We start from the raw sequence: 22,791 nt of genomic DNA on the forward strand, positions 1-22,791 counted from the left end.
TTAAGTTTCATTGTAAAAATTTGGTTTCTGTGGCAGCAGTGTGACAAATGCCCCTGGTAGGGGACTTTTATTGCTTGAAAATTAAAAGTCTTGTTAAATGTTTAAATGTATGAATTTCGTATGTGTGGAGCAAACTTACACATTTTGCCATTATTATCTCTCGCCTAAGGCAGGGGGATATTGTTTTGGTGTTGACCATCTGGATGTTCGTCCGTGCATCTGTCCGTCTGAAATTGAAAATGCTTATTATTCCAAAAGTATTTAAGCTAGAATCACTTAACCTCTCAGAATTATTCATTAGTACATGACCTTTGCTCACACTTAGTATTATCTCCCTTAACTAAGTAAAAGCAGAGTTTTTCCCCTTGTTTGGTAAAAAAAAGGGAAATGCTAATAATTCAAAAAGTATTTTAAATAGAATTACCAGTTCTCACATAAAGATTAATTAGCGCATGACGTTTGCTTACATATAGTATTATTCCCCTTTACCCATTTATCCCCTTAATTTGGTAAAAATTAGGGATTTTTGACTGTATCTGAATATAGCCTATAGATGGACCTTCATGGAACTTTACACAAAATTAATGTAATGTCAATTTAGGGCAGTGGTGCACATGCAATTTTGTCAGGATCTCTTCATTAACCAGAGTTATTGCCCTTCATTTTACAGTCAGTAAATTCCCACATAACAAAGTAAATCCATTGATAGATCTTCATGAAATTTAATACAGATATAGGTCACTATAGGGTGGTGATGTGTGCGTATCTTTTATCAGAATCTCTTCAGTAACTACAGAGTGATTGTCCTTTAATTGTTTTAAAATTCAGAAATTCCCAGAAAACAAAGTAATCCATTGATGGATCTTAAAGAGTCAGGTCCATGTTTCGGAGAAAAAAGTTTGATCATCACCAAATAGTAAAAAGAAAGAATTGTTTTTTATCAAAATTTAACAGCATATAAAACATTTATATTATTCTGCAAAACCATTGTCAATTTACTGATATATGTTTCCGGAAAGGGACTGCATGAAGGGGCCACACTTCTAGACAGTTCTGTTCAGTGAAATATATAGAGCCATCATACTCCCCTTAAAAAATCTACTGTGTGTATGACTTTTTTGTCAAATGTCATTTGATTAGGGTCCATCAGAGCATGAAATAAGAAAAAATTAATGGATTGTTTTTAGATGAAGGAGATATTAAGGTATCGAGTCATATTTGAAAGATGGTCTGGTAAAATTTCTTGTAATTTTAAGTTATTTTTCTTCGTTTTATTTTGTACCTTTGAAAATATGCACTATTTATAATGGCTGAAAAATAGAAGCTCAGAATACATACTTGGGATTGAAGATTGCATGGAGATTAATTAAGCTTTAAGTACATGAAAAATGACACACATCAAATGTGACTAACTACCTTAAGTTAACTACCTGGTTAAAGTGATGGATTAATGAACTTCACTTTAAAGGCTGACTGAGCAGAACTAATTTTAATGACACAATAATAAAATGTTTATAATATTTGATTTGGTTTCGCTTACTAAAACATTTGCCCTGGAGCAGAAGCTTGAAATATCAGTCTATATTGATAATGTAAAAAAAAACATCCAAATAAACTCCAAATCACTTTATGTTTTGGGTTGAATCCTTATTTATGTTTATGAGGAAGTCATCTGCTTGGCACAGAAAAGATCTGAGATCTGCCTTGCTGCCAGAAAATTGTCCAGGCTCGTCTTCATCTACTGGCTAACTTTGTTCAAGGTCACGAGGGTTAATAAAGCTTAGAAATGTTATACACTGTGGTGAAACACTCTGATTTGATTGGACAAGAGTGGTGCACACTACATATGCATATGTGGATCTCCAAAATTGGATATTGCCTAGAACAATTTGCATTTGAAGTCTGTCTGTAGTTGCGGTACATACTTTTCACTTTTTTTCTAGTAGATATTTACTTGTAATGTAACAACTGTAGATTAATACCTGGCCACTATTGCTTTCAAAAATTTGCATGTTGCCCTCAGCACAAACCATTGATTATATATTATGAAATTAACATTTATGCAACTACTAAACTTTCACAAGGGATATATCTTGTAACTTTTAGATTATGCCAGTTCAATGTCAGGGTCATCATGTATATGATAAATAGGCCACTTTTTGCTGAGCAGTTGCTTAAAGTATTTATATGATTGTGGTTGAACCTGCCAAATATATTCACTTAACCCTTACCCTGCTAAATTTCTATAATGGACTGGTCCATCTTTCAATTTGGATAGTACCATTAACTATTAAAAGGGGTGCTTACCAAAACGATACTTATTGAATGGTGAACAGTGCAGACCATGATCAGACTGCACGGATGTGCAGGCTGATCTTGGTCTGCACTGGTCACAAAGGTAGAATTACTTGCTGCCGGCAGGCTAAGGGTTAATCATCTCAACAGTTAGACCCTAATGTACTCATCCCTCATGATGGTTTGAAGGTCAAGGCCACAGTCATGTTTCAGGGTGGAAGAAAACAAAAATTAATGTAACAACTGATTTCATTTTTGAGTCGGCTAAACGCTGTCAAGCGATTGACGAGTCCTTGCTATCGCACGATTTCTCATTCTTAAATGGCCCCACAACACAGCAAAGTGATGTAGTTCCATTAGATTGTCTCTAATTTCAAAGAGTTCATTGATCGAATGAAGTTCATTTATATCAATCCTATTTGCTATGACCAATATACAGTGTAATCTGTCATATTTATGACTTGTAATTGTGCAATACTCGAATAAAGCCACGTATTTTCTTCCACGGTAACTCATTAAGCATAAACACGCATAACGATTCTGCGGGATTTGGTAATACATTTGCGCATATGATTATGGTGACGAATTTTATGCCCTTTTGTCACAAAATAGCAAATATGATGTTCACAGATTCAAATAAAAACTGCATATTAACTTATTAGCCAAATTATCCATTTGTTACCCTGTCCGTTTCAAAAAATAATCTTTAAAATCATTGCGTAAATAAATATTTATTGCGCTGTGCATTTTATGAATTGCGCAGACTTACAAAGCTTGCGTAACATCCAGCGAAAGACAAAATATAGTTCCAGAACATACTGCTAGTATTTTATTGAGTGGGTACCTCTGAAAGCATTTGAATGTCTCTTATCAAAGAGTTTACCACATTGATGAAATTAAATTATGACAGCTTCATTTTAAATGACCCGAATAAGATATGTGCAGTACGTTAATCCTTCCACGAGACTTCGCGGTTGAATCCTAACTACATTCTGGACACTTGACAGCGAACACGCGTGACCTGTTTATAAAAACGCTTCTACGACTTTGCGTGGGTTGAATTTTGCAGTCAGTAAACGGATAAATTATCGGAAGAAGAAGCTCTTACTGGTTTGTTTAGTTACTACTGATATTAAAAATGATTTTACTTCTTATTTTTCAAGAAATAAACAAATCGGCGAAACATTAAATTGTATTTTCTTGTAGTTTTTGAAATCGAAAGTAGATCGTCTATGTTTGGCTGCTTTGACGAAACGAAACAACGTTTTTATGAAAAGATTTAAATAAGAGGTAATTTAACCGTAAACTTCAATGTCAGATTCTGCCAATTGCTGCTAAATGTCTTTGTATCATCACAATTTGTAAAATATATTGTTGAAACTGGAGAAAAGTGTAATTGTATCCGGATATAATATTTTGGGTAAATATCGAGCTGTGTTATGAAATTTTAACATTCAAGTAACATACATGACAGATATTATTGTTACAGAAATGATTCTAGAATTTATTTTTATTACACCTACATATAATCTATATCAGACTCATATTCTAGTCCTGAGGCATGATCTGAAAGTAAAAAGATGAAGTGATAGTCATACTTTGGGTATTGTAATACTAGAAAGAATCTAGGTAATATTTAGAAATTGAAACAGAAGATTTTCAGTTAAAATCGCACCAAAGGCTGTATCAAGGGTCTACATATTCAAAAATTTCTTGTGGTAATACCCCAAACCCTACTTGCAGGAGGGGGTATCCTCCCACACCCTTCCCCCATATTGCCACTTTACAGTTTGATACATTGACTAATAGGGTCTTAACACTTGGTTTTGCAGTAACTCTGTGATTCCAGCATGTAAATGAGATGTGGAACCAAAATTTGTAGTCCTGTTTGGCGCCATATAACCTATACTGTGTTGGTGCGCCGTAAAACCCAAATAAATAAATAAATAAATGATACATTTGCCCTTTTACCACCTGCCGCAATGCCCATTTCAAAATCTGACTGCAATTTAAAGCGGAAAGAAACTCCCCTCCCCACACCCACCCTGCTACCGACCATGTAAAAATGGCTCAAACATTTTTTCTGCCCAGTCTGGGCCTGTCTGTCTACATGAATCAAAATGGATAATTGAAAGTGGATGGACTTCGGGATAACAGACATGATTTTTAAGGGGTTAACAAGTCTGAAATAGAATAAATGATAGTTTTAACTAAAAAAGAACTGCATTTATTAATATCTGTTACACTATATATTGACACTCAGCAACATTTACATACATGTATCTCTAAACGCAAAAGTAAGTATACTTTAAATTGACATCACTTATAATATGATTGAACAATACCTAACATATGACAAGGCTATCGCCAGGCCCATTATAATATCTGTAAAATATCAGTTCTTTCGTCCATCCGTTACAAATTGTATGTGGCAATCCGCGCTGTAAAATTTATAATATTATAAATTGTCATATTCAAATTTTATCATGTGCGAATATATACCAGCCGATAATTGCCTCTTTTGGCAATGCCAGAGGCAAATGTTTACTGGAAAATTTATAAAGTCATGGGCAGTATCTTAGTGTCAGCTGCCAAATTGTAGTTTGTACTTTCAACATTTTTATTTCTGCGAACCACTCTTCAATTTTAGAGAAATATATTTGGTTTAAATACTTGTATAATGTCAATCAAAGTTTTACTAGGCTTGACCGAATGTTCATTTCATTTATTGTAACAAAATCTCTCTTTAGTTGGGGAAAAAAACTAAAAACAAACTGAAACTGGTAGACTATACTGTCAGTACATCAATCATTAGCCGACTCAGGCCCTTCAGGCCTTTGATTTTAACTTTGCCTGAATTTAATGTACAAAATATCATCTCAGAGACATGATTGATATCCGGAAGATTTTGATTTGATGGATTTTTTTCTCTATTTTTCAGCTCGAGATTTCGATGAGAAGAAAGCGGAGAAGATGCTGAGAGATGTAAGAACAGTTTTCACACATTGGCTTTTGTGAATGTATGATAAAAATGTTTGTTATTTTTTATCTGGATAACTTGAACAAATATGATTGACCTTTCAAGGGGTTATGTTTCAGATATAGTCTGGACTGTCCAGTTTTCTTTGTGATATTGTGACCAAAAATTTACAGTGAACAATCCATATGGTCCCTCATAGTCTGGCTACAGATCTTTCTTGGCTCTGATTATTGAAGAAAAGGGACATAATTTATACAAAATTTGAAATAGGGTCTGAAGTTCAGACTCTGAACACAGACTGACAGTGTCCCTGACTGTATATTTCTTGTTTTTGAATCTCTCAAAATACCTGGATTATTACATTTTGCTCATCTTACGACATCAAGTGATCAGAGTTTTACTGTACATCTAAAGCAGTTTGTACAGCTCTTACATGTCTTATGGAATACGTTGAGCAGTTGTAAGTTATTATGGAATTTTGGTAATTTTTTATTATCCCCCGACGAAAGTCGGAGGGATATAGTTTTGGCGTCATCCGTCCGTCCGTCCTTCCGTCCGTCTTTCTGTCTGTCCGTCCTTCCGTCTTTCCGTCCGTCCGTCTGTCCGTCCGGAGCCATATCTAGAAAATGGTTGGGAATATTTATTTCAAACTTCATATACATGTTCACCACAATTAGTTCTTGCGGCCCGTCAAGTTTCAGTCAGATTGCCCAAGTAACACCAGAGTTATGGCCCTTAGAAGTTTCTAGTGTTAACTATATAGGGTACTATAAATATGGCAATTTCTGCATCATAACTTTTGATATATTTGACCTAGAACTATGAAACTTAAACAGAATTTAGATCACCATAATGTGGTTGTGTACACACAATTTCATTTGGATTTATTTGTAAATTAAGAGTTATTGCCCTTTAATTGTATAAAAATCCACATATTTGTACATAACATAACAAACTTACCATTTGGTACAATTTCATTACATTTCTTTCATTCATTTCCATGAACATTTATTGTAAACATGTGAAGTTGTATACCCACACCTGGTCACCCCCTTACCTTGATCACACACCTCCCCCCCCCCCCCCCAAAAAAAAAAAAAAAAAAAATTCATTCCTTATTTTAGATTTTTTTCAAACAAACTTCATATACATGTTCACCACTATGAGGTTATGGGGCCCATCAAGTTTCAGACAGATTGCCCAAGTAACACCAGAGTTATGGCCCTTAGAAGTTTTTAGTGTTAACTATATAGGGTACTATAGATCTATAGATATGCCAATTTCTGCATCATAACTTTTGACATATTTGACCTAGAACTATGAAACTTTCACAGAATTTAGAGCACTATAATGTGGTTGTGCACAGACAATTTTGGAAGGATTTCTTTTTGTAACTTCAGAGTTATTGCCCTTTAATTGTCTAAAAATCCACATATTTGTACATTACAAACTTACCATTTGGCAGAATTTTATTAAATTTCTTTCATTCTTTTCTGTGAACATTTATTATAAACATGTGAAGTTGCGCACCCACACCTGGTCACCCACTTGCCTTGGTCACACCCCCCCCCCCCCCCCCCTCCCCAAAAAAAATTTTTTTTTTTTTTCATTTCTTATTTTAGATTTTTTTCAAACCTTCCAAGTTGTACCATTCCCCCACCTCACTTCCCCGTCCAGTCATGCCCACCACTGATCATGCATCCTCTGCCCCCCCCCCCCCCCCACACCCCACTCCAACTTCACCCTTTTACCTTTTTTTTTTTTAATTTTTAATTTTCAATCAATATTTATAATCAACATGTGAAATTTTGTTTCCTCTCCCATTCCCCTGCACCCCCACCCCCTAAAAAAATAAATATATACATATATCTATATATAGATATATATATTTCCATTCCTTTTTTTTTTTTTTTTTTAAATGTTCAAACCTTCAACATGTTAAGTTGTGACTGCACAAACCTTGCCCTCAGCCGTTTTAAGATATCTTACCTGTGTTCTCTTAAGGACATCTGATCTTTTAAGTTCAAATGTACATGTAAAACAGCAACACCTGGTGCCAAACCACTCAAAGACAATATTTCATTCCAGTTAAACTTCAAGCTCACATTTCAATTAACTGCATTTAATTTTAAAAGCTAAGCTTATTACAGTAAGCATATCCCATTCAAAATAAATTCTTAAGTCAGGATCAAAGTATCATACATTTATTATGTACTCTTTAATTAAACATTTGTTTTCTGTTAAATTGATTTTGACTAATGAAATCATTTGCTTCTTATTAACATCCTTAACTTTTTGCCGGATATATCTTTTTGCCATTCCTCACCACAAACCCTTTCGGCGGGGGATACCAATTCATCGAATTTGCTTGTTTGCTTTGGTACTGGTCAGAATTGATGAAAGTACTGTGATTTTAAAATTTGTGCATACTTTTAAGAAGTAATGTATTATTGTAAACATGGATTAAAGCAGTGTTCAGAGTTCAGATGCAAAGGCATTATATCTCTACGATGCAGCCTGAATGTTAAAGTATGCATTCTGAAAGACAAACATATTAATAATGACTGATTTAATTCTTGACAAAATCACTGGTGAGATATTATCATTTTGATTTTAACATATATGAGCCGTGCCATGGAAAAACCAACATAGTGGCTTTGCGACCAGCATGGATCCAGACCAGTCTGCGCATCCGTGCAGTCTGGTCAGGATCCATGCTGTTCGCTAACAGTTTCTCTGATTGCAATAGGCTTTGAAAGTGAACAGCATGGATCCTGACCAGACTGCGCGGATGTGCAGGCTGGTCTGGATCCATGCTGGTCGCAAAGCCACTATGTTGGTTTTCTCATGGCATGGCTCATATTATATTCGAGGATTTCTGTCTAAATCCTGGATGACCTCCCTTGCCTCACAGATTTGTGTGGTTTTCTTCTGAAGTATTGTGGCATACAAAGATTTTGTTGCATACTAAAGTCCCACTTTTAGTCTTCCTTGTTTAATAGGAAAACAAATCAAATAGTGTTAGAATTTTCCATTTCTAAAACTTGTACAAGTTGTAACAGAATGTCAGTATGGTTATTAACATTTTTGCATTTTTCCCCGTAATAACCTTTGAAAATACAGTATGAAATCTAAATGGAAATAATTTCAACTTGCCTTTAAATAGTGGCCACAAGAAGTAAGCAGCCACCTGCCTTGAGCAGCCAGTCGGATAATTTCTAGAATTTACATTTTGTTCCAATTACAACAAATACTAGTCTTAAGCATTCACCTGTGTTAAGCAGCCAGATTGTGTTGCTCCCTCGACTGGTTGCGAAAGACAGGTTTGACTGTAATTCTGCTTGAAGACTGATATTTTCTTTCCGAATAGACCAACCCTTGTTAAAAGTAACCTGTCTAGAATAAAAAACCTCTAAACAGCAAACAAAAATTAGTCTTCCTAGGCCTGTTAGCTAAAGAAGTTGTTCTGTTTTAAGATTTTGTGTATTTAATAAACTTAACCCATTGAGACAGTGGTTTAGGTTGCTGGGTTTGAATTATTTGGTACACTCCACTGTTGGTTTGAAACCACTCTAAAAGTTTTTAGAATTCTTCCTGCAAGGAAGCTAGCCAACTTCTGCCTTTGTGAAAGGTCAGAGGTCATACTTGAGATGATGTAATGAGGAGATCTTCGAAAGTTACTGTGTAATCAAGAAAATGTTTTTCACTGCAAAACCGATAACAAAATATAAACCTACAGCATAATAAATACTCATTAGTTAAAATGTTCACGCTATTTTACAGGCATTGCAATGGAGACAGGAAATGGGTGCTGACACCATATTAGAAGATTACCAGCCAATTGAAGTTCTGGAGAAGTACCGGACTGGAGGCATATTGGGCAGAGATAAATCCGGATGTCCTATATACATAGATCCATATGGTCTAATTGATATGAAAGGTTAGCTTGTATTCATGTCTGACAGATTTCTTCCCTGAAGACTATTGTTTGATATGAAACTATCATTTACATTGAATTTTATTGAAATGAGAAATGAGTTTTTGTTCGGGATGCATGTGAAATGAGAAACAGAATGTGAGTGGCAAATCTATGAATTTAATTAGCTCTTCATCCTTTAAGTTGCTGATCATTTTCTGTTTATTCATTTCTCATCAACTTTGAGGAAGAATTTTTTTTATATTTGCGTTAAATTTCCTTTTGATTTGTAAAGGTTCTTCACGTAACTGAAATGCATTCAAAATGCAGAGCTAAACCAAAAATAAATTCTAATGAAATCTTTTCATAAATTGCACAAATTTTGTTGCATTTATTTAGAATCTGCTGTTCACCATACAGCAGAACTGTGTTGTCACCCTGAATACATGCAAGTGTCGTCAAAACAGCTGAACATTATCAATAGGCTGCATTAATTTAACTTTGGCCCCTTTCCTTGTTTGGTTCATACAAAATGAATGTCATGATTTTTAATGGAACAAAATGGTAGAATGTCTATTTTTGCATTTACGTAAGAGCGGTAAGTTAGCCTAACCAGTGTGTTTTGCTTTGCAAATAACAGCAAGGTGGAAGACATTAGCTGAAGGTTTGATTTGTCTGTCAAATCTTTACAGAAAAAAAATTATCTTGACCTTTTGATTTACAGTGTAATGCTGTACCTGCTGAGCTACTAGGCAATCTGAAACTCCCGACAGTTCTTTACAATAGTATTTTGAGTTTAAGATTCTTATACATGTACTTATGATTGGCAGTTTTTATGATGTTGTTAATTTAAGGTTTATTACGATCAGTAAAGAAGCAAGATATATTGAAGAAATTTGTACAAGTGATGGAATCAGTAGGAAAAATTTGTGAAGAGGAATCAAAAAAGGTATGCCATATATTAACTAATTAATGCCCCCCCACTATTAAATGCTCCTTTAAGTCAATTTAGGTTGTAAATGAATTACAGCTCTATGGTAGTGGTATAATTGTTAAAATTCATTCATTACAAGATGGATTTAAAGTGTATATTTACCAAAAAGAAAATATATATTTAAAAAAAAAACATTTACCTGTTACAGTAAATATCCATATTGATTTGCTCATGTTGGTCCGTCTGTTAATAGACCATTTGTTTTTCTGTCAATGATTAGAAATCCCATTGACTAACAGTCAACCAATTTCATAGGATTATTAGTTGAGGTCAGTAGATGACCCATGTTTTCTTGGATTTATGTCAAGGATCAAAATGACCTGGAACTGAAAACATTTTCATTCACTAACTTATTCTTGGAACAATGGCTGTTCAGTTGGGGGGCAGTAGGTCAAAGGTCAAAGTGACCTCAAAACTGAAAAAGAGTTTTAGTTACTGGGGAACCCTTGGACAGCTATCAAACATTATTTGATAGTTACCTTTGGTCAGTGGATGGCCCTTATAGCTTTTAGGGTCATTATGTCAAAGGTTAAGGTCATAGAACACTGTGATACTGAAAATGTTTTGGATCAAAAGGTAAAATTGCTTGGGTCTATGAGCTTCAAACTGCAAACTATGTTTGCTTGGGTATTTAGGCTAAAGGTCAAGGTCACTTTGATTTGGTTTACTATAAATGGCTAAAAAATGCTTGGTCTCCCAATGGTCAAACTTCATGAATCTACCCACGAACTTGAGAACCAACTGACATAGAACCTTTAAACATAGTAGCGTGACAGGCCTTATGAAGTAGATGAAATAATAGTTTATGGGATCAATAGGTCAAAGGTCAAGGGGGCCTGAACCTTGCAAGCAGTGTCTGTCCAGTAATTTGAGAACCACTTGACCCAGATCCTTCAAATTTTATTACATGGTTTGGCTTATGAAGTAGATGATCCCTCTTATGTGAAAGGGTCATTATGTCAAAGGTCAAGAACACAGGGTCTGAACCTTGAAAAAAAAATTCTACCCAATAACTTGAGAACCTTTTGATCCAGAAGCTTCAAACTTGACAGCAAGATTGAGCATAAGAAGTAGACGATCCCTATTGTTTTTTTGGGTCAGTAAGTCAAAGGTCAAGGTCATATGGACCTGAATCTTCAAAAGCAGTTTCCACTTAATAACTTGAGAACCACCTGACCTAAATCCTTCAAATTTGAAAGCATGATTGAGCATATGAAGTATGTGATCGCTATTGTTTTAGGGGTCAATAGGTCAAAAGTCAAGGTCACATGGACATGAACATTGAAAATGGTTTCCCCACAATAAATTGAGAATAACTTCACTGAGAACCTTCAAACTTAATTGCATGGTTGGAATTAATGAAGTACTAGTAGAAAACCTCTATTGTTTTTTGGGTCAAAGGTCAAGGGTACAGGGGCCTGAACCTTGAAAACAGTTTCCAGTCAATAAACTGAGATTGACTCAGTATCTTCACTCTTCATAGCATGACTGAGCTTATGAAGTTGATGACTCCTATTGTTTTGGGGGTTAGCAGGTCAAAGGTCAAGGTCATAGTGATCATGGGACTGAAAACAGGACAAGCCATTATGCGGGGCATATGTGTTTTACAAACAGCGCTTGTTTTTAACTTGATAATATGGCCTAACTCATTTAATAAGTTATACTAAAATGTTCCTAGCCTACAAACACAATCGTATGATGATAGATAGATGTGATTTTCAATAAACATGTATAAATTTTAGCAAGGCAGACATCTTGAACAGCTTACTGTTATATATGATTTGAAGTGGTTCGGCTTAAAACATATGTGGAAACCAGGTATTTTGTAATGTTAGCTTACTAAACCCCATTAGGAAAAACATGTGTGGTTCTTAAAAAAAATGTAGGTTCTCACTAGCCGGAAAGTGATTTTGCCTTTGTGACCAGTGCAGACAATCCGTGCAGGCAGATCATTTGCTTTTTGCAAACATTATTTGCTTTTCAGTCAGTAAATATTCAGTGAACACCCCTTCCTATTCCGAATATAGAATAAAAACAAATTTTACTGGTTTGTTTAGATTTGATTTTTTGAATTCAAGCAAACTAGGAAATTCATGAAAAGAAGTCAATGGCAAAATATGATGATTTCACAGCATATTTGTGTTTACATTTGTAATAATGTATATTTTTTTTCAGAAAAACATCACTTTTGTAGATTTTTTTTTACAGATAATGAGATTTAGAACTTTGTTATGTCAGTAAATCATTCTACTGATACATAGAACCACACAATGTTTTTAGCTCCACATGTATGCCTGAGTTCTTCAAAAAATCATTTAATATTTCATTTTAGTTTGAAATTGTGTTTGGAATTAGTGTAGTTTTTTTGAGCTTCATCACTGTAGTTTTGAGTTCAAACTTGTGTCACAGTCTGTTAAAATCTATTATTATCTCAAGAGGTTAAGCTTGGAACCAGAATCAGCTGAATCAGGAATTCTGAAGAGAAGGAACCAGTCTGCATGTCATTTAAAGCTGTTTAATGTAAAATAAACAAAGTTCAATCAAAATAGATCCAATTTTCTCACCTGATATATATATAGAGTATTCAAATGAGTCTTGTCTCACACAGCTTGTCTAACATTTAGGGCACTGACTACTACACTGAGTAGTTTAAAAAAAATTAATGTAACACCAATTGTTGTAAGCAAAATATTGTGGATATTTGAAGAAATATTTTTGTCAACAAAATAAACATAAACCTCTATAACTTCTGACATGCTGAATTTGGAAATCACGTGAAAATGAAGTCTATGATGAATTTGATGGGATACGTAATGTCAGTAATACACAAATCAATAGAATTTTTAAAGTACCATGTTAGAATACATCTGAACTGGAAACTACATATTACCGGTATTTTGGTTAAATATTTTAAATTTTTCGTAATTTAGGACAAATCTTAACCTCAGATAGAATTTCTTCAACCTCAGCTCATGGAAGTCTTAGATTCGCTATACATTGTATATATTTTCTGATTAGACTAATGGCTACAGCAGGGGTAGAATGTCCAGCTTTTATAATTTTGCAAAAGGGTCTGGAAATTTATGGAAATTCTTTGTTAACTCACAAAATCAAACACATTTTCATATGAAATAATTCAACTTCCTTCTACTAATTTTTGCGGTTGTACACTGACACCAATCCTGTGTGTGATTTTAGTCTTTCTTCTTCTGAAACTGAAATACTCTGAAATTAAAACATTCAGATACTAACTACCCTGAAACTAAATACACAGTAACTAAATATTCTGAAACTTAACTGCTCTGAAACTGAATGCCTTGGAGCCAAGACACTCAGAAATCGAATACTCCTGAACTGAATACTTTGAAACTGAAATACACTGAAACTAGATAATTTGAAACTGAAGTTAACTGAAACTAAATACAATGTACTCTGAAACTAAATAATGTGAAACTTAATACTTTGAAAACAAAATACTCTGAAACTAAATACTTTGAAACTGCAATATACTGAAACCTAATATTCTGAAACTAAAATTGTGAAACTAAATACTTTGAAACTAAAAAAACTCTAAAACTAAATATTTTAAAACTGAAATATACTGAAACTGAATAATTTGAAACTGAAATATACTGAAACCTAATATTCTGAAACTAAAATTGTGAAACTAAATATTTTGAAACTAAAAAAAACTCTAAAACTAAATACTTTGAAACTGAAGTACAGTACAATCGCGATCCTACGAAAAGCCAAGGGACCGGCCATTTTTTTCGTAATATCGCATTTTCGTTCGAGCGTAGCATAGGAAATTTCGTAGTATACCAGTATTTCGTTAAATTGCGATTTGTAGCATCGCGAATGCACTGTATACTGAAACTAAATAATGTTAAACTAAATACTTTGAAACCAAAATACTCTGAAACTGTAATACACTCCAACTAAATACCCTGAAAATAAATACTATGAAATTTGATACTTTGAAACTAAAACACTCTGAAACTTAAATATTCTGAAACTAAACATACTCAAACTTTATACTTTGAAATAAAAATATTCTGAAACAAAATGTCCTGAAACTTAAATATTCTGAAACTAAAGTACTCTGAAACTAAATATTCTGCAGTGAAATACACAGAAATAAAATACTCAGAAACTAAAATACCATGAAAGTAATGTGCTCTGAAACTAAATATTCTGAAGCTGAATACTCTAATACCACCATTTAAAATGTTTGGCTTAAAGTTGTGAATTAGAGCATTTGAATTAACATGATCATTTCCTATCCACTAAAACCCAGAGGTGATAATAGGTGATGGCAACAAAGCAAACTGCAATGAAAACATAGATATTGATGCAAATTCTGATTATCAATATCAGTTTTCATTTTCTTGTTGTTTTGAAAAGAAACCCAATTCCTGGGAATTGCAATAAACTTAATAATTTAAGTTGAATTAGCAACTTTTAAAGCAAAACTGAAGTGTGCGGTAAGATTGAATGGTAAGATTTAATAGTACATAAGTAATAAAAAATGCCTTTTCTTTTAGTTCTCACTTAATGATATGTTGCTTTAATGTGACTGTGTTTTAATTTCAGCTTTCATGTTTAATTTTTTTCTGTTTATTTTGTACAGAATGGATGTCAGTTAGATACAATGACAATTATATATGATTTGAAGGGTTTAGGACTTAAACACATGAGTAAAGAATGTATGTATAAAGGCAGTTTATAAACACACTGCTAGATTTTCATCTTCTCAGATACCTGTACTTAATCCTTTAGGATAAAGTTTCAGTTGGGCAGATCTGAGCAAATTGAAATAAACATGTTTATTATTATGCTCCCTTCAAAGAAGAGGGGATATATTGTTTTTACTCTTGCTAGGGAATACTGTGAAATAATTAATGTTCGTAGGGGACTAATTTTCGTGGATTTCATAGTTGAGTCAATCCACGAAATTTAATCCCAATGAACAAATAAAATTCCCATTCATTTTATGTTCAGAAGTTGAAATCCATGAATTAACATCCCCACGAAATTGCGGTTTTGACCTAAACCATGAAATTTCATGCCCACGAAATTAAATGATTTTACAGAAGTCCATTTATCCAGCAGTCTTTACAATCCATAACTACAGAATGCTTTGGCGTATAGTAGTCAAACTTAAACGGATGATTATCTGTGGTCACTTGATGACCCCATGTTGTTTAAGGGGGTCAGTAAGTCAGAGGTCAAGGTCACTGTGACCTTTAGACTGAAAAGGATTTCCAATCAGTAACCTGAAATGTCATAGGATGATAGCCTGTGGTCAGCAAGTGAACATTATTGTTCAAGTTAAATGTCAAGATCCCACTGACTGAGACTGGGAATGGAAACCTTTGGTCTATAAAGGTCAAACTTCATAGGATGATTGTTTGTGGTTAGTAGATGACTGCTGCTGTTCTAAGGGTCAAAGGTCAAGTCACAGTGACCTTGAGACAGTAAAATGGTCTCAGATCAACAACTGGAGAAGTTTTAGCCGATAGTGGTAACTCTTCATAGGATAATTGCCTGTGGTCATTGAAGACAACTATTGTTTTGGGAATTATAAGTCAGAGGTCAAGGTCACAGTGTTCTTGACTTTAAGAGTTTTCTGATAAACAAATGGAGAATTCTTTGGCCTAGAACTCTGAAATTTCATAGGATTGTTTCATCTGGTCAGTATATGGCCCCTACCATTTCCGAGGTCATTGAGTCATAGGTCAAGGTCAGAGTGACATTGGGACTTAAAATGGTTTCCTATCAATAGCTTGAGAATGATTGAAACTTTGGCTGTTAAACTTTATAGTATGATTGTCTTTTGTCATAGGCCCCCTATCAGTCTTGTAGAGCCAAGGTCATTTTACTTAAGACTGAAAATGGCACACTTGGTTACCTTGGACAGCCATCAGGAGAAAGTGTGGTGTTGCAGACATGTGTGCTTAACAACTCTTGCTAGATATTTGATGTTGGTAAAAAAAAAAAAGCAGCTCCGTTTTGATAATGATATGTCAGTAAATAAAATGTAAATATTTCTTGATAATTAACTCATTTGCATATTTCAAATTATAAATATGTGTATAATGATCTGCACAGCTGACACATTTTCCTATATTGTTGATTTGAACAAGATCATAACGAACTGCAACATCAAAAATACTTAGCTTTGATGAGCCTACTTGAAAAATTAAGTCCTTAAACTTTGTGTCAAATTGTTTGAGATTTTTTAGGTGCTTTCCATTGTAATTGTTAGTAGAAAGTAAAACCAAAATGATTCAGTAATATAATCAGGAACTTACTATTTATAGAAAAACACATAAGTGTGTATTCTGAAAAAAGTTAAGAAATGATATATCCACAGTAATCCTTGATAATGTGTTAGAATCGAAAAAATATATCACAAGCAGTGATTTGCTCTTGAACAAAATCATTGTCTGTCGATTAAATGTGTGTTATCAAACACATCCCATCTGATATGATTCCTTTGCATCTGAATTCCAGACAATGATTTTATTCAAAAACAAATCACTGTTTGTGATAATAAATTTTTTAGATTTTAACATATTGTCAAGGAATATTGTGGATATCCTTGACGACAAGAAATAATGTAAAGAGAAAAAAATGGAACATGCCAAAATTATTTCAATCTTTTTATGTGTTTTTGTTCATACTACAATACTAGAAATATTTTTTAGCTCGACTATACGAAGTATAAGGAGAGCTATCCTACTCACCCCGGCGTCGGCGTCGGCGTCTTTCCGCGTCCCCACCTTGGTTAAAGTTTTGGTGCACTTTCTCTTTTTTCAACTTATCTCTGTAATTACTTGATGGATTTGATTCAAACTTCAAATACTTATTCCTCATCATCATCAACATCATGTGACATAAGGGCCATAACTCTGGCACCAATATTTCATGAATTATCCCCCCTTTTCACTTAGATTTTCAGGTTAAAGTTTTGATGCACTTTCACTCTATCTCTGTTATTACTGAATGGATTTGATTCAAACTTAAAATAGTTGTTCAACATATCACCCACATCATATGACACAAGGTGCATAACTCTGGCACCATTTTTTCATGAATTATTCCCCCTTTTTACTTAGAATTTCAGGTTAAAGTTTTGGTGCACTTTCACTCTACCTCTGTTATTACTGAATGGATTTGATTCAAACTTTTAATAGTTGTTCAGCATCATCACCCACATCATATGACACAAAATGCATAACTCTGGCACAATTTTTCATGAATTATTCCCCTTTTTACTTAGAATTTCAGGTTAAAGTTTTATTCACTTTCACTCTATCTCTGTTATTACTGAATGGATCTGATTCAAACTTAAACAATTGTTCAACATCATTACCCTTATCATATGACACAAGGTGTGTAACTCTGGGGCCAATTTTTCATGAATTATTTCCCCTTTTTACTTAGAATTTTAGGTTAAATTTTTGATGCACTTTCACTCTGTCCCTGTTATTACTGAATGGATTTGATTAAAACTTAAAATAGTTGTTCAACATCACCACCCACACCATATGGCGCAAGGTGCATAACTCTGGCACCAATTTTTCATTAATTATTCCCCCTTTTTACTTAGAATTTTAGGTTAAAGTTTTGATGCACTTTCACTCTGTCTCTGTTATTACCAAATGGATATGATTCAAATTTAAAACAGTTGTTCAACATCATCACCCACACTATATGACACAAGCTGCATAACTCTAGCACCAATATTTAATGAATTATGCCCCTTTTTGCTTAGGATATACTTATATAGTGTTTTGATACATTTTATCTTTACCTCTCTTATTACTTTACGTTGATATTTTTTGACATAGACTCAGGCTATTGTGCAATATCTTCATCCACAATTGGAGTCATTAAACACCCCAGTGACAGCTCTAGTTTCCTCAGATGTGCCCAGTTTCACTATCCAGCATCAAAATAGTCGAGCGCGCTGTCTCCTGTGACAGCTCTTGTTATATGTACCACCACAAACAGAATCTGAGGGGTATGAAGGAGTGAGCTTGTCTGTCGATTGGTTGGCCGTTCGGCCGGCCAGTTTCCAGACAATAACTCATGAAAGGCTTGACAGATTTAAATAAATTTTAGTCAAGTTCAACTTTGAGGTCAGTAGGTCAAAGGTCAAAGTCACAATGACCCAGAACAGTTAAACGGTTTCCGGATGATTACTTGAGAATGCATAGGCCTAGGATCATAAATTTTGGTACACAGGTGTAATCAGCATAAAATACAGGTAAAGTTTGACTTTGAGGTCAGTAGGTCAAGGGCCAAGGTCACAATGACCCGGAACAGTTAAACTATTTCCGGATGACAATTTGAGAACGCTTTGGCCTAGGATATAATAATTACAAAACCTTCCTATAGCCTCTTTTAGACTAAGAAAATACGATAAAAACACACGATTACAACAATATTTCTATTGTACAGAGACAAAAAATCAGATGAGCATCACTGTTTCTCCGTTTCTTCTAGAAACAATGACAATTTGATGAAAATCTAGCAGTTTGTTGTGTCCCCTGTACCACATTATATTACATTACTTATGAAAATAGCTTACTAGGCTAAGTGTTGCTTTATTCATATAATTTTAGCTTTTGCTTTGCATTATCATGCTTTTAAAAGTTTTTATTGCTATAGTAAAGTTCTGGCATTTTAGATATTTCAGTATTTTAAGGTAATTAGTTTCTTCAAAAATCAGCTCTTTTGATAAACATATAATGCTCTACCTTTGATACTCAGAGAATTTAAGGATTTCATATTCTTTTTTCCATTTCTGCTGTAATAACAGTAAAAATATGCTAGAACATTATGATCAATCTATGTTGAACCTTTACTGACTATTCTGCTCTATTTACTACTAACATAACAATACTAACATTATTCTATTGCTAACATAGCATACTTTAGATGAGCCACGCCATGAGAAAACCAACATAGTGGCTTTGCGACCAGCATGGATCCAGACCAGCCTGTGCATTCTGGTCAGGATCCATACTGTTCGCTTTCAAAGCCTATTGCAATTAGAGAAACAGTTAGTGAACAGCATGGATCCTTAGACCAGACTGCGCGGATACGCAGGCTGGTCTGGATCCATGCTGGTCGCAAAGCCACTATGTTGGTTTTCTCATGGCGCGGCTCAGATGTTGTTTCAATTGCTGATGTATTTAGGAATTTATTTGAAAAGACCCATAGATTGGTGCTGAATTTTTGAAAAAATGAATTTTTATAAATGTCTGTAAATTAATAGTTACATGATCTAATTAAGCCTGTTACCTCATACAGTCATATCATTGTACATGTATCCAAAATAGCATCTATTAAAGTGAAATTTGTATCTGTAGACCACTCTTTGTGTGAAAATGTTTTGTTTTCTCAAAACTGGTCTTTATAATTTCAGATACACATATATATTTGACTATTAATTTACTGTAATTGTTATAACCAGCAGTAAATAAATAAATGAATTATTAAGTTCTCTTTATAGTTACTAGGATTTATTATTAGTATATACAGTTTTTTCCTTGCATTACAAAATAGCTTGTACTTGAATTTATATAAATCTATTTCTTTATCTTATTGTATGTATTTTTCCTTGCATATAATTGTAACCATAGAAACATAATTTTACTATATATTTCAGCGGTAGATATGTATCTAGCAATAGTAGATGCATCTGAAAGTCGCTATCCCGAGGTGCTCAGACGTGCTTTCGTTATAAACAGTATGTCAGAATTTTGTTAAAACTGTAAATAGTTAGGTTGCAATTCCTGTACTTTTTCATGAGTGCATACCTGTGGTAAGTACTGGTAAATCTATTTGATAAATCCAATAAACTCGCCCGCCACACAATTATTCATCGATAAGTGTCTGCTAAAATTTGTGTGATAAATTCATCCAACTCACTCATTCTTTACATGTTAGACTTTACACTTAAAATTTCAAATTTTGGTTTTACATGTATAGAATGTGTAGCTTAACAATTTTGCAATGTTCTGATTTTTGACACTTCGGAAATAAATCGTGAAATCCTATGGTATGCAAGCAACCCATACAAATATGAAATTGCAATCTCTCTATTTTTATCACTTTCACTGCTTTTGACTTTCTGCTTCTTGTAAAATTTGCATTTTTTTAGATAGGAAATTTTCTCTCTTCATTTGATAAAATAATGTTCACAGCTGCACCTTTATATGACACCAGTACTGGATTTTCCAGAAAACTTACTCAGATATGCAGAATTTTCATCACAATTGAGCTGAAATAAATGCGTCTAAATAGTAAATTTTAAATTTGTTGGTTCATGAAATCATACTGTTACAGACTGTTGAATTAGCTTTATAAAGGTAAACCTGTAAGTCATACCAGTATTTAGAATTCTGAAAAATAAATATCATTTGAGCTTTATCAGTTCATTTTTAACAAAGTAGAAGTTGTGTTTTTTTTCAGGTCCTAAAATATTTCCAATCATATGGTCAATAGTGAGACCTTTTCTCCATGAAAATACGGCAAACAAGGTTGTAGTTTTGTCAGGTGAGTTACTTCCCTTGTTTTGTGTTGAGTTAATAGAAAAAAGCATTGTAGGCTTTTCAAACTTAAACGGAAATTTCAGTTTCTTGAAGTTTTGATCTTCAAGCTGCGTAGGATATGGCCAGATGTGAGTAGGTTATCCCTATTGTTTGGAAGATCAGTCACATTTTCATATCACTTACATTTTATCAGTAATTTACCTCCGTTAAGCTATCAGTGTTGGTAAAACATAAGTGTTTTACATCTTATTATAAGATTTTTTTCCCCTAGATTTATGCATGTGTAAGCCCTGAAAAATAATGCACACATAGAATAAAACCTCGAGGGGTTTTATGTTAAAAGTGTGGTAATAAAAGACAGGGTTTACACATGCATGAACGCCAGAAAAAAAATAATTTAAGCCTTGTCATTTCAAGCTAACATGTTTCCAGACCTAATTTTCAGTTTTTCATTATTTTGCTTTTCAGTCATAACAGATTATTCAGTTTTGTATGGAAACAATTATCCTCATATTGGAAATAATGAAAGTTTGAAAATCAGTACTCGCATACTTAACCTTTAGCCTGCTAAATTTCTAAAATGGACTGGTCCATCGTTTAGTTTAGGCAGTGCCATTTATTATTTAGAGGGGTGCTCACTGAAAATTTACTAACTGAATAGCGAATAGTGCAGACCATGATCAGAGTATGCACTGGTTGAAATGCAGAAGCAGTCTAACTATCAGCAGGCTAATCTGAGGTTAGATGTTTTGTTAAAAAATAAGAAAGTTTCGACAGAATTCTGATTATCTCTATGTAACAGTTTTGCCACTGACATTGCTGAAATACGCACATGAAAAGAGGTTTACTGATGTCTTGCCTAAGCCAATCAGATTGCTTGAATAGGTAGATTGAATTATTTAGATTTAGCTTGATGAAATATGAAAAATTGATAGAAAAAGGATGAAAATTGGACATCAAACGAATGAAATGCTGGCCCCTTATATTTTGGGCACTTACGGAGCAGTCATCCTAGACACTGTTGTGCATCACTCTTTCGTTCTTTATATGGTCAATATTCAGTATAGCTATGAAATGTTTCATCAGTTTACACAGTAAAAAATGAAAATCAAGACAGTTTCTGCTACAAAGTAGAATCACCTTGGTGCTAAAAGTGGACAGCTACTTCTATGTTCTGGGCCTCCGTGGCAGAGTGGTTAAGGTCACCTACTTCAAATCATTTGCCCCTCTCGGATGTGGGTTCGAGTCTTACTTGGGGCATTGAATTCTTCATGTGCGAAAGCCATCCAGCTGACTTACGGAAGGTCAGTTGTTCTAGCAAGGTGCCAACTTGTGATGAAATAATGCACGGAGTTGCAACTGGGGTCTTCCTCCGCTATCAAAGCTGGAAAATGACCTATAATTGTGTCTGCTTTTACAGTCAACATTGTGCTGAAAAGAATTGGAACCACTACCTTTCCCTTGCATGATCGTAAGAGGCGACTAATAGGGTCTTAACACTTGATTTTGCAGTAACTTTGTGATTCCAGCAGGTAAGCAAAATTTGATTCCATACCTCATTTTTTTCGATGTAAATGAGATGTGGAACCAAAATTTGTAGTCCTGTTTGGCGCCATATAACCTATACTGTGTTGGTGCGCCGTTAAACCCAAATAAATAAATAACGTACTACGACCACCTCCATTAAGCGATTTTTGTATTAAACGACCGGTCAAAATCCCTCCCAAACATTTTTCAGTACATAAATTCATTCCATTTAACAACTTTTTTGTTAAAAGACTAGCAACCACGTTAATGTAGTCCCAATGGGTAAAATATTCGACAGAAGTATCTATTAAGCAACCGGGTAACAATTCCCACCTGCTATTTCTTCTCCTGTGTAATAAGCCTGAATGCAATTAACTTTTGTAACAGTCGAACGGACAAACAATCCAGGTATAATTTTCAAAGTTTGTGAAATATATATACATGTATATGTATGTTCATAATACATACAGTTACATTAAAAGTTAAAAATAACCTTTCTATTCACCTGAAT

At 34.0% G+C, this 22,791-nt stretch overlaps 1 protein-coding gene across 3 annotated transcripts in view; it reads left to right on the top strand.

Moving 5' to 3' along the window:
• LOC123534130 (SEC14-like protein 2) overlaps positions 1-22,791 on the top strand; it is a 45,653-nt gene that overhangs the window by 13,482 nt on the left and 9,380 nt on the right. The window contains exons 3-8 of one of the 3 annotated variants that reach the window (XM_045316219.2): positions 5,237-5,280; positions 9,059-9,215; positions 10,046-10,140; positions 11,928-12,003; positions 19,868-19,948; positions 20,674-20,757. In XM_045316219.2, coding sequence (XP_045172154.2) covers positions 5,237-5,280; positions 9,059-9,215; positions 10,046-10,140; positions 11,928-12,003; positions 19,868-19,948; positions 20,674-20,757 — 537 coding nt within the window. Of the gene's footprint in view, positions 1-5,236; positions 5,281-9,058; positions 9,216-10,045; positions 10,141-11,927; positions 12,004-14,815; positions 14,892-19,867; positions 19,949-20,673; positions 20,758-22,791 lie in introns of all 3 variants that reach the window. The other 2 variants (XM_045316218.2, XM_045316220.2) reach the window with 2 other exon arrangements.

This window comes from Mercenaria mercenaria, chromosome 12 (genome assembly GCF_021730395.1).
Source record: "Mercenaria mercenaria strain notata chromosome 12, MADL_Memer_1, whole genome shotgun sequence".
Classification (NCBI taxonomy): Eukaryota; Metazoa; Mollusca; class Bivalvia; order Venerida; family Veneridae; genus Mercenaria; species Mercenaria mercenaria.